This window comes from Lytechinus pictus, chromosome 15 (assembly GCF_037042905.1).
Source record: "Lytechinus pictus isolate F3 Inbred chromosome 15, Lp3.0, whole genome shotgun sequence".
NCBI lineage: Eukaryota > Metazoa > Echinodermata > Echinoidea > Temnopleuroida > Toxopneustidae > Lytechinus > Lytechinus pictus.
This window is the reverse complement of record NC_087259.1, coordinates 4036495-4057154: the sequence shown is the minus strand read 5'-3', so window position 1 is coordinate 4057154 and position 20660 is coordinate 4036495. Positions and strand designations below refer to the sequence as shown.

General features: G+C 34.5%; 1 protein-coding gene across 1 annotated transcript in view; it reads left to right on the top strand.

Moving 5' to 3' along the window:
- The first annotated feature begins 3799 nt into the window (after positions 1 to 3799).
- LOC129278173 (potassium channel subfamily T member 1-like) overlaps positions 3800 to 20660 on the top strand; it is a 51628-nt gene continuing 34767 nt past the window's right edge. Inside the window, exons 1-8 of the mRNA XM_064110178.1 lie at positions 3800 to 3912; positions 4652 to 4726; positions 5572 to 5655; positions 7209 to 7303; positions 7798 to 7987; positions 9448 to 9612; positions 10255 to 10391; positions 14488 to 14551. Coding sequence (XP_063966248.1) covers positions 3811 to 3912; positions 4652 to 4726; positions 5572 to 5655; positions 7209 to 7303; positions 7798 to 7987; positions 9448 to 9612; positions 10255 to 10391; positions 14488 to 14551 — 912 coding nt within the window. The 5' untranslated portion in view covers positions 3800 to 3810. The remainder of the gene's footprint in view (positions 3913 to 4651; positions 4727 to 5571; positions 5656 to 7208; positions 7304 to 7797; positions 7988 to 9447; positions 9613 to 10254; positions 10392 to 14487; positions 14552 to 20660) is intronic.

Here is a 20660-nt window from a genome sequence, read left to right as displayed (position 1 = left end):
ATTATTTTTTCTGCAAAAGGCAAACAGTAGCAACTATTCCCCCTTGAGTTTGTGTTACCATGGCAACAGAAGCAGCATGTTTCTAATCAATACATATCCTTGGGAAGCATTGAAGCTTGCATGCATTCATGTTTTATTAGTTCTTTTTTTAAAGCTGGCAAAAACAGAACTTATTAATATGAATACGACGGAGGTCTAATTTAGCAAATTATCCATTCCATTTTCGGGTTATTTTTTCTTTCTTGAAGCAGTTAGTGTAATTACCTTCTATATTTGAAATGCATTTTTAATGAGTACCTGTATCAAATTGGATATCTTGACAAATGATATTTGTGACAATTGTCCTCTTTCGTTTTAACAAATTAATAATTAGGGATGAACATTTTGAAACGGGAATATGGGCTATAATGAGAGAGTTCAAGATAATTTTGCTCTTGTAAATTGACCATCTGTCTCATTAAAAAAAAATGTAATTCATCCGTAATTTCATATTATTCCTTAACTCCTGATTTCTTATGGAAAGGTGTCATCGTTGCTCTAGAAATTTGGGAGCACTGTTAAAAGGTGCTCCAAGTGTTTGCTAAAGGTGCTAAGTTGAATATTTGCTTCTGAAGAGTGTCAAATCTACAGATTCCAGATAATTACAATCTTAAACAAGATTTCTTAAAGTCACCATTCTGTTTATGAATATGTATTTGACAATAAAAGTGGTTAATATCAACCGAAATTCTGATTGACACTTGCCAACAAATTAGTGGATTTTTTTATATATTTTGTTGGTCGGACACATTCATCAACACATTATTATTATCTCTTCACTTTAACCTGCTACTACTCAAATCATCGCTACTCAAGCCATATTCAGCTCATCCCATCTGGTTTACAGTCCTTTTTGGGACTTCACTCACTTTCATCCTTTCTTGTCTTTCCATTTCAATTTTCTGCCTGTATTTCCTTTCCCTTCTTCATATTACACATGGTGAACCGTAAACCTTCTCCACGCCACATTATTTATTTTGACCGACCTGTTTAAGAACGGAGCATACAAGCCTACAAATGATAGGTAAAAAACCAATATGGTGCATGTGAAATGCATGGCGTATTTGAATTTTCAGGCAGTTGGTTAAGTATTAATCTTCAGATTTTAATCAACATTATTTTACAGAGGACAGTATGTATACTGTTTAGTTTGCTGGTTATATGTCATTTTGTGAGCTAATCCAATTCCGGATCCCAAGAACAAAAACTGCACTGGCGTCGTCTGAAATCGTAATTGGCTCTAAATTAAATTTCTTTGAACTTAACAAGATTTTTCCCAAACTGATGTAGGTTTGAGGCAATTTGTATTGATTAATTTTTGTTCGGATGTTTGTTTTATTCTCTACATTTCAGTACCATTATAGCAATGAAGAAAATGCTCTGTCTCATTCTCTGTTTGTTGTATATAAAGCTTGTGATGAATTGGGAATCACTCCATGTTTTATAATAATGATACAGTTCTTGTATGGTACATAGCACATTATGATTTTAACATATATGCTTCCAAAGGACTTGGATATTATTATCCCGACTTTATCTTGGTGGCCGTTATTATTTTTATCTGTACAACAGCAATAAAAAAGGCATAGTTTTTTAATAGTTTGTGCAAAATTGTGAAAAAGTTGATACATCTAATTATTTTTGAATATCAAATTAAATGTTGTGACTCTCTAAATTTCAAGGATGCAAAAGAATTCCACATCATCTGTGTATAGTGACTAGCCACATATTGGATTTATTTATAATCCTCAGTTTCAAATTTCAGAGGATTTGAAATCAAATCTACTTTAGTCTAATGTTCAGCTGATCATGATTCACAGCTGATATGGTATCATTTCAAATCCTCAAAATTTTGAGTGTGATTCCAGAAGATGATCTTTCTCCATGAACAGAACATTGAAAAGGATATATTCCCCTTTTTTTCTATATCAGCATGTTAAAGCAGATACGAACCAATAGTGCCATCTCAAGTCCTCAACTACTCATACCTGGCCAGTTTCCTGACCCATAATGCTAGTGTAGTCTAGTAATATAGACCCACTTGAATGATAACATGCTAATTAATCACTCAATACATTTATACTGCAATAATTATGTTAATTTTCCTCTCAAAAATTTTTAGTTCCTCTATACAAATACAATTATAGGTCAATTTATTCTCTGTAGTATTAGTAGATATCTGAAAACGTATATTTTAAGACTATGTATTTATAACACACAATCATTGAGAGACCACACACAGTTCACTCCCCCTTTAAATTGAGTGAAATGATATGTTTTGGTGTTCATTTTGATAATTTGCAGGACTTTTTTCAACCTGAGAGATGTAGTAGGAGAATTACTGACAAAGAAAAGGAGAACGGAGGAGTGAAGGATGGAGAGGGAATATGAGTGAGAGGATAAGAAGTGTGGGGAAACAAAAGAATAGAGAGAAATAATAATAATAATATTCCGCATTTATATAGCGCTTAATACATCGGAACGACGTCTCTAAGCGCTTTACAGATTTATTAATACCCCGGTCATCGGATCCTTGCATGCCCGCATACAATGTATACACCTTCTCCACTCCCTGGGGAGCATTCCAACAAGAGTTACAAGACTCAATTGCTAGACATACTACATATAGGCTTTCACATCCTACCAGGTACCCATTTAACACCTGGGTGGCCAATTGTGGATTGACGCTAAGCCCGGGGGGTCCACTTACATTGACGAGTGGATACCATGCGCGACCAAAAAAACACGTAAAAAGGATGTCTTTTTCAAGATAGGGCACGTTACGTACGTAACGTGATAAGGGTGTCAAAAGCACAAAAATATTGAAAAAAGGGTATCTACTTCGCTCGGAAAAATATACGTGTTTAGGGTCAAATATGCGGGGATGATAAAACAAAATCAAAATGTTTTATAAAGGATGTCCTTTTTGCCCCAACACTACGTGTTTAGAGTCCGATTTGCGCGAGGTGTGGAAGGTGGGGCCGTACTAAACCAAAATAATGGTGTCTATATAGGTAAAACCGACGACCGACGGACGCGTGACATAACAATAAAATATCTCTGTACTTGTTTCGGGGTTCATTTCAGGGAATACCTGCTAAGAGTATCGTTTTGTTTCCAATACTTGTTAAGGGGTGCATTTTCAGAATATGGAAAATATATCGCTGTACTTGTTTAGGGGCTCAGTTCTGGGCATACTTGCCAATAGTATTTGTTTCCAATACTTGTTAAGGGTAGGGTTTCACACGCCAATATTTGTTAAGGGGTGCATTTTCAGAATATGGAAAATACGTGTTTAGGGTGCTTTTCAAGACCCCGTGGTCGCGCATGGTATCCACTCGTCAATGGAAGTGGCCCCCCCCCCGGGACGCTAAGACATGTTGGGATTCGAACACACGACCCTCTGATTACATGGCGAGAGTCAGAACCGCTACACCACGACGCTTATACGGGGAAATGGGGAAAAGAGGGGAAGTGTTAGACAGAAAAAGAGAGAGAGGAAGAGGGAAAGAGAACAAGTCAGAGTCAGAGAAATTGAGATAGTAAGAGATGGAGAGACAGATCAAGTGAAGTGGTCTTGAGAACGTTTGGGGATGTTGAGAGAGGGTGCAAGGTAGTCTGTAGGCACAGACCCTGATTGGAAATTTGATCAACAAGTGTGCTTCCACGCAAAGACTAGCACATACGAGGCATGAGTAGGCTGCACATAGATGGAAATAGTATAATCATCATGACTTTTTTCTTCCCCCTTTTATCTTCTTTAGGCTTGCAATGTTATGGGTTCAGAGGTCATCTTGGTTGTGGGCTATTCAGGTTTCCATAGCGATCATAAGCCTTGCCCAACATCTGCTTCTGATTTATCTACAACATAAGGTCAGTTTATTTCCATAGTGATCATCAGATAATAACAAGAATTAATGTTGAAAATATAAATATAAATAGAGTTTATAGAAATGGTAATAATCTTTTTATGTAAGCCTTAGTACTATTGCATTTTCTTTGATCATATTGAAAATGGTATAATTGGAAATCCAGCTTCAAAGAATGTAGTATTTTAGTTTTTCTGCAAAAAATTGATTTTTTAATGGTTTACTATGAATATTTGTATTTGTTTGTAGGTAACATTAATTAATTAATTATTATTACTATTATTATTATTATTATTAGTAGTAGTAGTATCATTATTATTATTATTATCATCATCATCATCATTATTATCATTATTTTTATTATAATTATTCAATTATGTGCCTTGGGTACATATCAAATGAATTTGTTAAATTGATGTACTCATCTATGGTGCCAAAAGCATGAACCTCAACTTGGGAATACACACTACATTGTTTTTTTAATGAGGATGATGAGGAGGATGAGGAAAATGATGATGATGAAGATGACAATGATGATAATGGTGGTGCTGATACTGTTGAGTTTGATAATGATGATTTATGATAATGATGAGAAGGAGGAGGAGGGGAATGATGATGATGATGATGATGAAGGAGAAGAAAATGATGATGATGATGATGATGACAACAGTAATGATTTTTATGATTGAGATGATATAGTGGTGAGTATTAATATAATCCTTGTATTTTCCCTTGTCATTCAGGGCAGCGTCCTTCAACAAATGTTCAGTGTATATTTTCTTCTTGAAGCCGTTAACAGTGTGCCATTTATTGTTACAGTAAGTAAACAAAATCTCTTCATCTTCTAAAATCTTATTCAGAGGATTGATGTACTATATATGTATGAAAAAATAAAATTGCTATTGATTTTTTTAAATAATAATCTATAACATATATAGAAGTCCATTCATATTGTAAACTTTGCATTTCGTTTGTATGTTAAGCAAAATTATTCAAAGAATATGTCCATGAAATGCTTTGAAATATAATCCTTCATAAATATTTGATAAAAATAATGTGAGTTTTGTTTAATTCTTGGATTCATATTGTATTAAAAGATACCATTTTTATTTGTCCCACCCTCCCCCTCTCTTCAAAAGTCTTTACAATTGGTTTATATCCTTACTTTTTAAGATCTGGGGATGCCGGAAAATTATGTTGAAAAAAAAATAAAGGAGAAAAAAACTTGATTATTTATGGGGTTGGGTATCTGGACCAGAACACTCTTGGTTAAATGAATTTGTTATTTTATGTTACTTTGTCATCGTTGCTCAGTGGCGAATCCAGTGAGGGGGGGGCACATCCAGCCCGGGTTTTTTTTCTTGTCAAATTTTCCTTGGACAAATATGACCCTTTATTCAGTGAATAGCCTTTTTTTTTACTTCTCAATTTTTTTCCTTTTTCAAAATCCTGGATCCGCCCCGTCAGTGGTAACTTACTTTTCAAATTGTACTGCTTATTCTCGTGTGCTGCTGATTAAATATTCTTATTATTTATGATTATTCAACTACTTTAACATATTGAATTGATATATTTCATATGTAGTTTAAATGGTATGTATCTTACTGTTATTATTTTAAATGAATGAATAAAAATTAAATTTATATTTTTCTTTCCCTTGCAGATTTTCTGGGAGCCTCTTAGAAACCTATTTATACCTATTTATCTCAACTGCTGGTTGGCAAAGCATCTTCTTGAGAATCTTTTTGTGAGTATCACCCATGACCCTGTTTCACGAAGCTTGGTAACAATGACAAGCTACAAGCTACTAAAATTCTGCAATGTGATTGGCCAATTTTGTATTAGAGCTCTAGAATGTGCGATAGATGACAGAGGCTCTGACACAGGGTCAAGTGCCTCAACTGGGAGCAGTGGTTGTCTTAGGAAGATGTGGAATTAGATCGACTATATGTAACTATGTTGCCTTCAACCAATCCAATTAGATAGAAGGACATTGTCTGCTTATGGGAATGTGTCCCATGAGGAAAAATGTTTCCAATCATAAGGGGTATTCACACTGGCAGTGAATCATAGCGATGATTCTTACTGGTTTTTCTGAATGAGAACAGAATCTCCGCGATAAAGAAGCACAAAACATTGTGAGTCATCTTGCTGTTTTTCTATCATCGCGAGTAAATTACTCCCAAGTCTTCTAATATGAATCCAATGATCCAAACTCCATGTTTAGTTTAAATTTCTCGCGTTGCCAATTTGCAAAGCAAGCTGGGTGCTGGTAAATTGATCCATTGCGCAGCCGTACTCGTGTCCAAAAGGCTGTGATGTTTTTACAGAACCAGAATGATCATGATGTTTTGCTCCAGTGTGAATCAAGAAGAGGGAATATCGCGCTAAGCTCGCGAATAAAATCATTACGGTCTTCCAAATGAGAATGACCCTAAAGACACAACTTCCACTATGCCATACCCTCCGTTGTACCAAGGATAATTAGTAGATTTTTACATTAGTATGATACAGTTTGTTGGAACTAGAGCAATGTAAGGGGGCTTTTCAAGAAACTTGCAATCAATTGCAAATCAATATTTGGTTTTCAAATCAATCATAAGTATTGCAATCAATTGCAAATCAATATTTGGTTTTCAAATCAATCATAAGTATTGCAATCAATTGCAAATCAATATTTGGTTTTCAAATCAATCATAAGTATTGCAATCAATTGCAAATCAATATTTGGTTTTCAAATCAATCATAAGTATTGCAATCAATTGCAAATCAATATTTGGTTTTCAAATCAATCATAAGTATCGCAATCAATTACAAATCAATATTTGGCTTGCATATCAATCATAAGTATTGCAATCAATCGCAAATTTTTTATTGATTGCTTGTCTGCTCCTTGCTACATGAATAATGAATTGATTTTTTACAGTTGATATTTGATTTATCAATTGCAAGTATGTGAATTGATATTTGTAATCAATTGCAATGTCTCTTGCAAGCAATATCTCTTGCAACACCCTAGAGCATACATTCACTAGACAGGTAACGTGGTATTCAATGGACTTTCAATCTATTGGGGGTGAGGCTTTGAAGCAGAGCATTATTCTTTTCTTATTTTTCACCTTTTATCAAATCTTTATGTATTTACCATGAAATGATGCTGGAATTGTATAAAATAATCAGATGGCATGCTATGATGTACTCTGAACTCATTTTCTTGTTCATTTAATTTTTCTTGAATACTTTATGAACTTTTATTCATTCAATGAAATTTAATTCTGTCCTTTCTCTTTTCGTGTTTAGAATGATCTTCACAGAGTTATGATGCGTTCACATTCTGCTCTCTCTCAGCGAGTCATGATTTTATTTTCATTCATATTTTGCCTCATATTCACCTGGTAAGAACACTACCGATTTTAGTTCCAAAGATACTTTATGGATCTATTATTTTCATGTTTGTTTTTAATTGATGTGTGGCTCATGTCTTTTTTTATTTAAAAAACCACAGCCGGTCTTATAGAACCTTTGTATTGAGACAACACTGAAATTATGTTTAAATGCACTTAAACCGGCATTTCCATCCTCATAAAAAACATCGAGAACTGTCATGAATTTTAGATGTAAATAGGTACACAATTGTTAAGGTGTTGACACAATTCTTTCGATATATTATTCACATTGAATATAAGAGGAACACTAATCCCTCTGATTAAATCTAACCATACCAGTAAACAAATAAAAACATTGAGAACTGTCATAATGTTTAGATATATAAACAGGACCATTTATTTTTGGATGTGATTAGGACTATTATGTCAGTATATTCTTCACTTCGAATAAAAGATTGAATAAATCCCTCCGACTTTACCTCCTTTTATCTCCCCTATTGCAGTGCCTGTGGCATGCATCACTTAGAGAGAGGGGACATCAGTACCAACGGCATGTCTTTCTTCCACGCGTTTTACTTCACAATCGTAACCTTCTCCACCGTGGGGTACGGGGACATCGAGGTCCGCATCTGGCCCTCCCAGCTCTATGTCATCACCATGATCTGTGCGGCCCTTGTCATCCTTCCCATACAGGTCAGAACGAGGGGGGCATTTCACAAAGAGTTCTGTCATTGCTTTTTTTACTGGCTAATTCGCTCTCAGCCAATCGAATGCTAGGATTTCCAGTAGCTTTTAACATCCGTCAATGAAAATCAGTGACAAAAATCTCAATGAAACACTTTCTACAAAAAGTTATGATCGACCACAACTATGGAAAGCCAGCAATGTCAGCATCTAAAATGCATGTTTGTTCAAACTATTTTATAGATATGCGTATAATCATACATTCATTCTTTTTCTTTAAATTCAGTGTGCTTCTCTTTGTTTACAAAGGACATCATTCAAATTTCCTGGAGAAAAATTATGACATTAAGGATGATCGATCAATCGTAACTCTTTATAAGACGGGACCCTGGTTTATTGCATTTTTATCAGCAATAATGTTTTTTTTTTAATGAATAAAAATGGAATTAATGAACCTAATCATCCACGATGAAGCAGATGATGTTGTGGAAGAGGCTTATGGTTCACCATGTTATTGGGAGTGAAGAGAAGTTGATGAGAAACTAAAAATTATAAGAGATTGATTTGGGATTGAAAGACAAGGAAGAGGTAGATGAGTATAATAAAAATAATAATAATAATGATAAAAAAGAATAATTTTAACAAATAAATTTGAGCATTCTAGCAGTGTGATTACATATTTATATAGTCCACTAAGTGCATGTTAACACACCGCAAACACCCATACTCTAGAGGTGTCCTGTGTAAAATCATTTTCTTACTGCAAATTCTGAGCATTTGAACAGTGAATCTCATCTTCACATAGTTCACTTTATAAACAAACTGCAAACGCTCACACTGGCATCCACCCAATTCACACTCTTCAATTTGAGTATACAAACAGTGTGAATCACTTCAACATATAGTCTGCTATGTGAATACACTTTGAACAATCACACCATTGAGGTGTCCACAGTGTTAAATTAGTTTCACACTTAAATTTTTAACATTTTTACTGTGTTATTTACATGTTCACATAGTCCGCTATGTGAACACACTGTAAAAATCACTCTGTTGAAGTGTCCACAGTGTTACAGTATTTTTACACTTAAATTCTAGCATTTTTACAGTGTGAATTACATGCTCACATAGTCTGCTATGTGAACACACTCAACAATCACACTATTGAGGGGTCCACAGTGTTAAATTATCTTTACACTTACAGTGTGAATTACATGTTCACATAGTTTGCTATGTGAACACACTGTTTGACTCTGTTCACTCTTAAATTTTTAAGCGTTTTTACAGTGTGAATTACATGTTCACATACATGTAGTCCATTGTGTAATGACACTATGAACACACTGTTTGACACTGTTGTGTTGAGCAAGGGACATTTGGCTCCATGATGGCAATATAGGGAACCAAATCAAATTTTGTGTGATTCCTCATCATTCTGTTTAATTCTCATTTCTTATTCAAATCTGCAGTTAGAAAACTTGGCTTACTTGATTATGGAGAGACAAAAGCAGGGTGGGACGTACAGCCGACATCGAGCGCAAACGGAGAAGCACGTCGTCGTATGCGCAACCAATCTTCAGTATGACCTTATTGTTGATTTCCTCAATGAGTTCTATGCTCATAATGATCTTCAGGTTTGTCTATTATTTGATTTAACTCCTTTATTTAAGTCTTAGACAATTAATATAAGGTATTGTGTTCATTTTATCCATCATCAATTGTGACCGCAAAACATAAATAAACATTTTATGCAGGAAAAAGTTTTCACATATGGAATGGCATTCAGTATCTCAATACGTACCATAAACACCATTAAGTCAAAAGTGAATTCAATATGATAATCTTTTTTTCTCTGCATGTCAAATTTTGGATGGGCACATGTGCTTTGTTTTTGTTTTTTTTTCAGTTTTGGAGTGCATAAGATGCAGTGACATAAGTATATATATATATATATAAAAACATAGTATAACAATGACCTACATGTACTTAATCAACTACATATACTTCAATCATTTTACCTACACATGTTATTAATTGTTGTAAGAAAAAAAGGAGGATGAATAGGATGAATATAAATGATAATTAATAAGTTTTAGATGAATATAATGTACAGGGAGTTCCCTTGGGTATTACAGGTCTAAATATTTTTTAATCATTAATACTGGAAAGATGAAAAAGCCTACATTACTTGCATTAATACTGAATAGGAGGATCTTGATGCAAAGGTCTAAATTAAACTTCTAATGCATTTGCCTTTTTACCCCTCTCTCTGATAGGATTTCTTTGTGGTTCTTCTCTCTCCCTGTGAGCTTGATAACGCCCTCAAGGCGCTCCTGACCGTCCCTCTGTGGGCCCAGAGGGTCATCTACATCCAAGGATCAGCCCTTAAAGATGGTGATCTCCTCAGATGCAGGTATATATCTTTGATTATTTGCACTGTACGTCTCTGACATGCATATGAGAAAAATATTATGAAGATCATATGAAACAATAAAGGGAGTGTACATAGGAATAAGGAGTATACATAAGATTAAGGGTATACAGAAGAATAAGATTATATACATAAGAATATGGAGTATACATAAGAATAAGGAGTATGCATAAGAATAATGAGTATATATAAGAATAAGCAGTGTACGTAAGAATGAATAGTAGATGCAAGAAGAATGAATATGCATAGAAGTACATCATGTCTTTATTAGAGATCAAGAGCCAGGCCCGGCAACCTATCAGGTTGACCGGCAGGTTGAATTTACATTATTACATGATACATAAATCACAGTACATTATACATTACAATCATAATACATACTTATATTACTGTACAATACAGTAATATATAACGATAATGGCATTAAATATCTAAAATATCTAAAAATTCATATACATATACATGTAGTATGTAAGGAGTATTGATGAAAATGAGGAAAATACATATCAGAAGGAAGCAGAATAAGGAATGGTTAAAGAAGGAACAATCAAGTGTTAGAATAAAGGATTATACATAGGAATAAAAAATATTGAATATGCAAAGTAATATAAATAAAAAGACAAGTCATGTCGGTTCACTCAGTACACACATAGTCTGTAAGAAATGTACATGTAGACAGATGGACAACCTCCATCAGAATTTTCAATTCAGTTAATGTTCTTGCCAATATCCTAATGAAAATCTCATCTTCCTAGCTGGCAGCAGATTCTAAGGGAAAGATCATGATGACTTTTTTCTATCCCAGCGTCATTTTCAAATGCTTTGGGGCATTTCTTATAGAAAATCAATCTCTGGGGAAATCAGCGCATTATCTATAAAGCATTAGAAAGGAGCTCAATTTTTCATTAAATGAAAATATTCTGTTACCCCCGATTTGAATATTCTGGTTTGAAGGAAACTTGACGTTTTACAGTACTCCTTCATGAAATATTATTTATATTCCTGGCAAAGCTGGGTGGGGGAAGCTACAAACATCAGGGCCCCGTCTTACAAAGAGTTACGATTGATCCAATCAACCACGACTATGGAAAGCCAGCAACGTCAACATCTAAAATGCATGTTGTTCCAGAATATTTTCTAGATATGATGTAAGTCATACATTCGTTGTTTTCTTGAAAAATTCAGTGTGCTTTTCTTTGATTACCAAGGCCATTGTGCAAATTTTCTGGATAAAAAATATGACACTGATGGATTTCCATATAGTTACTATTGATCAATCGTAACTCTTTGTAAGACGGGACCCAGAAAAACACCCCAAGGGATAGGCTTTTTGATGCTGTTGAAACTCAATCCATCAAATGTTCCTTTGCAATCCTTGAGAAAATCCAATGACATTTACCAGGATAGGAGATGGGTGTCATGTGACGATTATCGGACTCTTGGTTGCCATGGTTACTCGCTAATTTGATCGTGTGGCAACTGGGGTAGGCCAGGGGCCGTTGTGCGGGATTACATTGACTTGACAAGTGAGCTGAGGTTTTTTGGATGAGATTTTTTTTTATCATTGTTTATAAAGTGTGTTTTTTAATGCTCACTGTTTAGTTCAAGGTACATGTAGACTTGTTTAATCTTGGAGTGCACCACCAATACTTTATTAAAGAGTTCTTTCTTTTTTTCTTTTTTAAAGCCAACAGAATGTCGGTGCAGGAAACATTTATTTTATATGAAAGTCTTGAAAATCATGGTTATAATGTCACCATAGCATTGCAGATTTATGGATCTGGTGCATTTACATAAATCTCTCGTTGTTAAATCATGAGTGGCTGAAAAATGATTATAGCGAACACAGATAAGCACTTGTAGGACAGTGTATCATTGCTTGGAAAAAGACCCAACATTTGGCTGAAATGTCATGCTTATTTTGATTATTTCTCAGTAATTACACAATTTTCTCCAGAATCATTTGGCACATATTTTTTTATTTCTATATTAAAAAATTTGGACGGCCGTTTCACAACTGGCATTTACCTTTAAGTATGCGAGGTATCTGCGTTTCCGGTTCAACACGTAGTAATTTTTGTGTGTGTTGTTCTGAGGTGTGAAAAGAACATATAATTCCTATGTATAACTGATGTCATTTGAAAGGAAAGACCAGGGAGTTTGTGCCGTGTCCGGAGTGACCTCCATCCTTACATCTTATGCTTGAATGTCAATTTGTAATGCTAGTAACCTCTCTTGCACCTAATAAGAGATAATTTTTCAGTCTTCAGGGGCTCCTCTTTCAACATTTCCTCACTTTATTAGAGGATAATTCTTTCAGTCTACACTATACAGTGCATCCCACAAAAAGGAAACTTGTTTTCAGAGATAGATTTCACAATTGTTAAAGATGTTTTTACTATAAATTTGATACTCATGGCAAGAGTGGAATCTCATCTCTAATTTGAAACCAACAGCTTAGCAAATCGTTCACACATGGCAGATTACAAATAACAATTATTGAGACATATCAGAAGCGATTGGCGCAGAAACTTACGTGTGAATCTGAGTCCACTCTCATTTCTTTGATCAGTGAGAGAAGCTTAACAAAGAATAAAAAATAAATGCTTATGAACCATTCGTCGAGTATGCTTGGTCATCCTCTCACAAACCAGTCTTGTCCAATTTTTTCTGCACAACCTGGTTTTGACATTAAATTTCAAATTTGTCTTTTTGCTCATTAATGCATGAAGTGTTTGTCTCATAATAGGTATCAAAATAAAGAGGAATAATTGAATTATATGATTATGTAAATGAAATATCATAATTCATTTGCTTTTGAATTACAACGACATGGGAATCCCGGATTTCCTTTTTTCTGGGACGCACTGTATATCGCTCTAGAGAACATTTCTGTGCTGTGAATAATTACAAAACAGGTCTCTCTCTTGAAGCATTTCCTTCTCTAATAGAGGATGATTTTTCAATCTTAAGAATTTTCAATCTCTTGGATGATATCTTCATACAAGGACAGGGGAGTAGCTCATGAAGCAGCTCACTGAAAACTGTTATAAGCTACTGAAATCCTTGTATCTGATTGGCTAAGAGCAAATTTGTCAGTGAAAATCACTGGCAAGATGTTTCATGAAATACTTTTTCGATTTGCCTTAAGAGAGTACTCCGAAGATTAAATGTTGCCACTGGATACTAGAATTCGATGAAGGGAACATTTAGATAGTCGATAGGGTCCAAAATGGTGTAGATATTTTATATTTTCCCTTTGTAAGTAATCAGTACTGCAGGAGAGATAAAATCTATATAAGATCGGAGCCTGATCGAATCTCCATGTAGGCCAATTCTTAATTCCCACCAGCAGTAAATGAGAGCTTCAAATTGATTGAACAAATTGATTTATTCATTAATTCATCTCATCTGGCATCAAATTCTGCCCAGGGATTTGATGTACATGTAAGTGAATTTAGCTTAAGCTTAGAAATACATAAATATACTTCTTTGTAATAATGCTTGTTCTTTTATCACAATGTTTATTCATCAACTATGTATATCTGTGCCCAAGTTTTTTTTTAAGTTTCTACTGTTGAGAGTAGTTTATGTTGGGCAATTGATCAAAATTGTATGGCATTGAAAGGGATTATTAATAAAAATCAATAAATTAATAATTGTATGAAATTATTATTTGATTGATACAAATAAAAATAAATGTATTCATAACCACATAATGTAGATTAATTTGTTCTATGATTAAGCATAGTATTTTTTTAAAGTAAAAATGTATGGCACTTGACTGCTGAATTTTTAGTTGTTTAATGGATTTTTTTTCTTGTAGGTTACATTTTTCAATGGTTTCATGAATTTCTTTTTTTATTGTACATGTAGCATTGAATTTTGAATTGTTCATGTTTTCATTGCAGGATGAAGTTTTCAATTGTTCATGAACCTTTTTTTATCCCAGGATTAAATTTTGTAATTTTATTTTGAATTAATTTATTGCGGGATGGAGTTTTCTATTATTTCATTAATGTATTTTTTTTAGGATTGAACTTTCAATGGTTTCATTAATGTCTTTTTTTTATTGTAGGATGGATGATGCTGAAGCCTGCTTTATTCTGTCACCAAGAAACTTTATGGATAGGTGTGAAGCAGTAAGTGAAATTCCTTTAATAATTCATCCCACATTGATGTAAATATATTCCAGGGGGGGGGGTGTTTCATGAAGATTTAAGCCTGACTTAGAGGAGCACCTAAATGCCTAGTTGCATGCAGTATAAAAGGCGTGACCGCATCGATCAGATCATGCTAAGAAGACGCCCACGACTGCATATTAATCAAGATTGTGCGTTGCATATCATACACATGTCAACATTTAAGTGCGACTCTAAGTCATACTTCTTAAATCTTTGTGAAATAACCCCTCGGGGAGCATTTTATGAAAGGACGTTTATCCGACAAGTCCATTTTATCAGATGGTTACCATAGTAACAATACTTCTTAGCCAATCAATGTCAGGAAAAGATGTCAGATCTGGCAACTTGTTGGGGGGGGGATTGTTCATGAAATGCTCACCAGGGGAGTGTTTCATCAACATTTTTGTCCGACAAGTTGTCAGATCTGACAAATTTCCTTGAGAGGAACTGTTACTATGTTAATTGGGGAGCATTCATGAATGGACTTGTCAGAAGTTTTATCCGACAAGTCATGTTTTATCCGACAGTTAAATATGAAGAGTATTTCTAAGCCAGTCAACATCAGGAAAAGATGTCAGAAGAAAATGTTCATGAAATGATCACCTGGGGCCCGTTTCATAAAGAGTTACAACTATTGTAACTTTGCCTTTATGGCAACTACCATGGCAACCTTCATTTTGATTGGCTGCTGAGCCCTGTTACCATGGTAGTTGCCATAATGGCAAAGTTACAACAGTTGTAACTCTTTATGAAATGGGGGCCCCTGGTCTCCCTTTTGTTTTGATAATGAATTTTGTGGTCTTAATTAATTCATGACTTCATGCACTGAAGTATCCGAACTAATGCCCCGGACACACTATGGAAACATGCAGACTCCAAACTGACAAATGATACATTTTTACATTTGAAATAATGTAATAACTTTGGTTGGTGTGGTGTTGGTTTCTTTGGTACATGTATGACTGTAGCATAAGAAATGAATCGCATACAATTCTTGATAAGATATACAATGCTAATCATTTGAAAAACAGTGAGGAAAATGTGGGTTGCATGAGGAAGCTCAAGAATTATTGCTGTTAAGTCTAATTTAATGCAATGGATTTTTTTTTGTATTGTTAGAAATTTTTTCTTCAGATCTCTTCTCAATTAAGTGATATTAGGGTGGATTGATTTGTCAGTATGCCTACATGTCATATCATTAGAGATATACTGATCACTTTATACATTGTGTAAAGTCTTGCATGTTGGGTGTAGTCATACTGCTTTAGGGATTCATATCAAATGGATTCTTGCCTAATTTTAAATTTTACTCAGACTTCTGACATTTTCATATCTGTATTTCTTCATATGATTTCTTATGTTGAATGACGATTACTTGATGCTCTATTAAATCCAAATTGCATGGACTGATTTCTCTTTACCAATTCCTTCTGCATGTTTGCTATAGTTTCAACAAAGTGATTAATTTCTGGTCATGATCATGCATTGTGCAATTTGAACTTGCCAAATCTTATTTAGTACTAAAGAAAAATTAAGAATAGCAGCCAAACTAGGTGTTGTGTTGTGCTCCTGCACAGTAAAAATGCCTTTTAACATTTCATACAATGCTGTTTACTATATAAACCTTGCAGTAGTTGTTTAAAAGTTTAAACAACCCTGCTTAATTTATTGAGAATTAAATGTTAAAAAATAAACTTTTTTGTTTAAGATTTTGTTGAAATTGTTAAAACAACTACTGTAAGGTTTAAATAGTAAACAACGTTGTGTAGAATTTTAAAGAGTGTTTTTGCTATGTAATTTGTGTGTTTCATAATATGCATAAAATGTGCGCAAGTTGCGCCCTTATTTTGACATCACTCATACATCCTGAGAAATTGGTCGACCACAGTGTACTCAACACCATGCATTCATCAGCTATGCTTTTCTTTCAAAGTGAATAAATACCTCATTTAAACTTTAGAGTTTTCCTTCGATCTCACTTACAGTTCTACTAATTAATCTTTATTTTTCCCTGTGCTTGGGATTTAGATCAGTTAAATATTAAATATTACTATAATTTTTTTACTTTTACTAATGGTCCATGCAATCTTGCACATGTTTGTCTCTGTGGCCAAATGGGTTAATAAGGAATAGTCAAAATGGGTATCTTAACATCATTCTACCTTCACAAAGAGAACATAAGCGCACCCTATATTGGTTAGAACGACAGTCTCATTAACAAAATGGATGGATGGATGGTATGTCATCGGTAATAAGATAATAGCTTTTGTTGTTCATTATGGTTACTTTGCCATTATACTGGAAGGGACAGTTCCCACATTTTTTTACAGTGTGGAACACAATGTGAAATCACCTTCACACTGTTAAATTTAAGCATTTCAACCGTGTGAAACACATATTCACATAGTTGACCATGTGAAAACGCTGTGAACAGTCACACTGTCTGGGTGTCCACAGTGTGAACATATCTTCACACTGTTGAAATTGAGCATTTCAACAGTGTGAATAATATTTTCACATAGTCCACTCTGTGAACACACTGTGATCACAGTGTGTGACACTGTTCTTTCCAACAGAGTATGACCAAGCATGGTTGGTAACTGCTCAGCAGCCACTCAAAATCGAGGTCTACATGGTCGTTACCATGGTGACAAAGTTACAATATTTGTAACTTTTTATGAGGAGAGCCTTGAATTTAACATACTGTTTTTTCATGGTGACTTTAATAATGATTGGTGTGTATAATATCCCAATGCTAATTAAATCAAAACATAACTTTTGTTCTGGATAGATATAGATGGGAGTTTTTTTTTTGTAACCATGCTGAGAAGGCATTTGCGAACCCAGTCAATTATTACATAGTAGTAAAGAACAGATATATTATCTGAAATTTTTATTCTAGCAGAGTTGGGAAATATTTTTCAATTTGTTGCCTCCCCCACCCCCGAAAAATATAGACAAACCAACTGGTTTTCTTTTGCAAGAAATGAAGTAGATGTTACCAAAGTTATTTGATACGGAAGAAGGGTTTTCACAAGGAATAATGGCTGAAACCAAACATTTACTGGTCAGTACACATTTCGTAATTAATAATTGAAAGTTGGATGAAACTCCAGTAGGTCTATTATCATTCACATTGCCGACCCTTTACCAAACCTTTAGACAGGAATTGAATTTGTTGATTCATTTTTTTTTAATGACAGGCATTTATTTTCTTTAAAAATGACAAAGACATCAAGATATCATGACTCCAGGGGGTGGTTCTTCTTTTCTGTAGACAGCAGATCATCACCCCCCTTCCCCTCCTAGATATATATACCTTTTGCTAGATCTGAAATTACTATATTCAAAATGAATTTGTCATAGGACCTCATGAGGTCTATTTTAGCTAATTTCATGCGGTCCATTTCACTTCAGGTACGTCTGATTTTCTTTTCCGAATCTCTGTTCCATTCTTTATCACTCTCAATCCCCTATTTCTTACACATCAATAAATTTTATTCAAAATACGTTTGGGATCCTTTTGCCAATTTTGTTTAAAAGCACCCCCCATCTTAACCTTCCTTTAAAATAATATTATTTAACACACACAAAAAAAAAATAGATTTTAAGATCTCCATGACCCCTCCTACTGGTGTTTTGCACTGCTACTTAACCTTTTATCTTTTGTATATGAACAAATTTCTACAAAGACTTTTAAGTTTTATAAACTTCCTTTATGTTTGATTTGGAATTTATAGAAATTATAAGAGTATATAACTTGACTTACCTTAAAAAACTGGTTGTTGGTTTTTTTTTTTTCTTTTTGACTTTCTAACATCTAACTCTCTAAAAAGCATTTCTGATTTTGCCGTTAGTATTAATGTATTTGAATTAATGCATCATTGTTTCCTCTAAGAAGAATTTTTTATTCTGCGACTAGCGTTAATACATTGGAATTAATGCATCTTTATTTCCTCTATATTAAAAAAAAAAATTAATTAGATTTAAGGATGAATTTCTGCAGTTTATGATCGTTTCTGTATAATGATTCCTTTTACTTTCCATGCAGTTCTTCAATATTTCATTTCAAACTCCTCCTTGTGTCTCTCTTGTTGTATTTCTTTGTCTTAGCAAAACATTCAAGCTTTGCTTGGGGGTAAATGAATCTCTCAAAAAATGTTTAAGTACACTTTTAAGAATGATTGCTCCTGACAAGTATATAACTAAATGTCATCACTTTGGAAATGGAAGGGGTTTACATTAAAAGGAGGCACATGCCTTGCCAGGGTTGGGCAGATGTGAAAGAGAGCATAAGAACATTTATTCCTGGGGGCCGTTTCATAAAGCTGTTCGTAAGTTAAGAGCGACTTTAAGAACGACTGGTGATCCTTTCTTACGCGCAAAACCATCGCTAATGAATATACCATTTATCAAAAGAAAGGATCACCAGTTGTTCTTAAAGTCGCTCTTAACTTACGAACAGCTTTATGAAACACCCACCTGGTCGTCATATTTAGCAGTTCCTTTTGTCAACTCTTTGTTGCTACAAACTAAAACATTCCCCCCACTCTTACATTTTGTGAATGTACTTGTACACAGCCTATTTACAAAATCTTAAAAAGCCCATTCGCCAACCCTAAATATTGACTTCCACTTGTCTAGTAATCAATTGACGACTTGCTTGGTAAGTGTATATGAATATGTGTATAAAATGTAAGACGGACAGTCCATTTTTCGGCATTCATCTATTAGATCTAGACCTAAATTGGTAGGCAAAATTTACACTCACCCCCTCCCTCCCTATGTATTATCTTTCATTATTTTGAATCTGCCTTTGCCCATCATATCTTTCTTTCTACGATATCCAAACAATCCCCAGCTGGCTGATCGCCCCCTCCCCCTTTCCTCCTCACAATCTTCCGACATATTTCATTTCTTCCAAAATAAAATTTCATGCATGTTCTGCACTCTTCTGCCTCTGCAGGACTTGCTGAAAGGGTTGTGTGGTCCCCCAGGCAAACAAGCCAGTCATACCATGAGAGATAAATGTGTAAGAACAACACTACTGCCTGCATCCCCAAACCCACTTTATATCAAAGCATGGCTTATAACCAAGTTCTTTTTTTCTACCCTGTCTTCATGATTTGGATTCAGTGAGGTGCTTGTAGACCATGCTGAAGCTATGACAGATATTTCTGGCATAATTCTTTACTGAATGTTCTCAATAATGGAGCAGAAGTATCCCTCAACCCTTATGGCCCGAATTCACAAAGGTGGTTTTGAAAACCCACGGTTGAATCCATGGTTTACATGTATGTAGATTTCCTGTATAAATTACGCTTAATTTAGCGCGTATCGGGCGCGTGTATGAAAATATTCAATGATGATGCGCGCTTTTGTCACAGTGCGCCAAATTGACGCCTGTTGCCGTGATTATCCACGCTATTTTATTCATGAGTCCACTCTTCAAACAGCGGACTCATGAATAAAATAGCGTATCTAACCATGGTAACAGGTGTCAATTTTATACACGTGCTAAATTAAGCATAATTTATTCATGAAATCTGCATAAACCATGGATTCAACCGTGGGTTTTCAAAACCACCTTTGTGAATTCGGGCCTTTCAGTTTTAATTTTTTAGTCCCAACATAACAAAGTTGCAGATCTGCACTGAAATATAGACGTAAAGGTCATATAAGTTTTAATCTCTTCGCATGAGGAGCATTCGGGTTTGTTCAGAGAATACATTTCAAATCCCTTTTTGCATCTATAAACCTGTTTACCAAAGCATGGAACTTTGTAGCCTTCCCTTGAATTGTTGGACCCTGTTTTCAAGATTTTCTTTTTCTGTGATTGAATTTTTTAATCTTCAGAATCCAAAAAAGTAACATCCTTTCTACCGTTCAAGGAAATATGTAACAATTTCCTCTTTGTTTAGGATGGGGTCAAATCTATTCAAAAGTTAGAAAATGAACTGATTGAATGATCAAGTCTTCTCTGAAGACTAACCCTGTTGAAGAAGTTTATCATCATGCTCTTATATGGGGTACCACAGGGGTCTAATTTGGGACTATTATTGTTTTG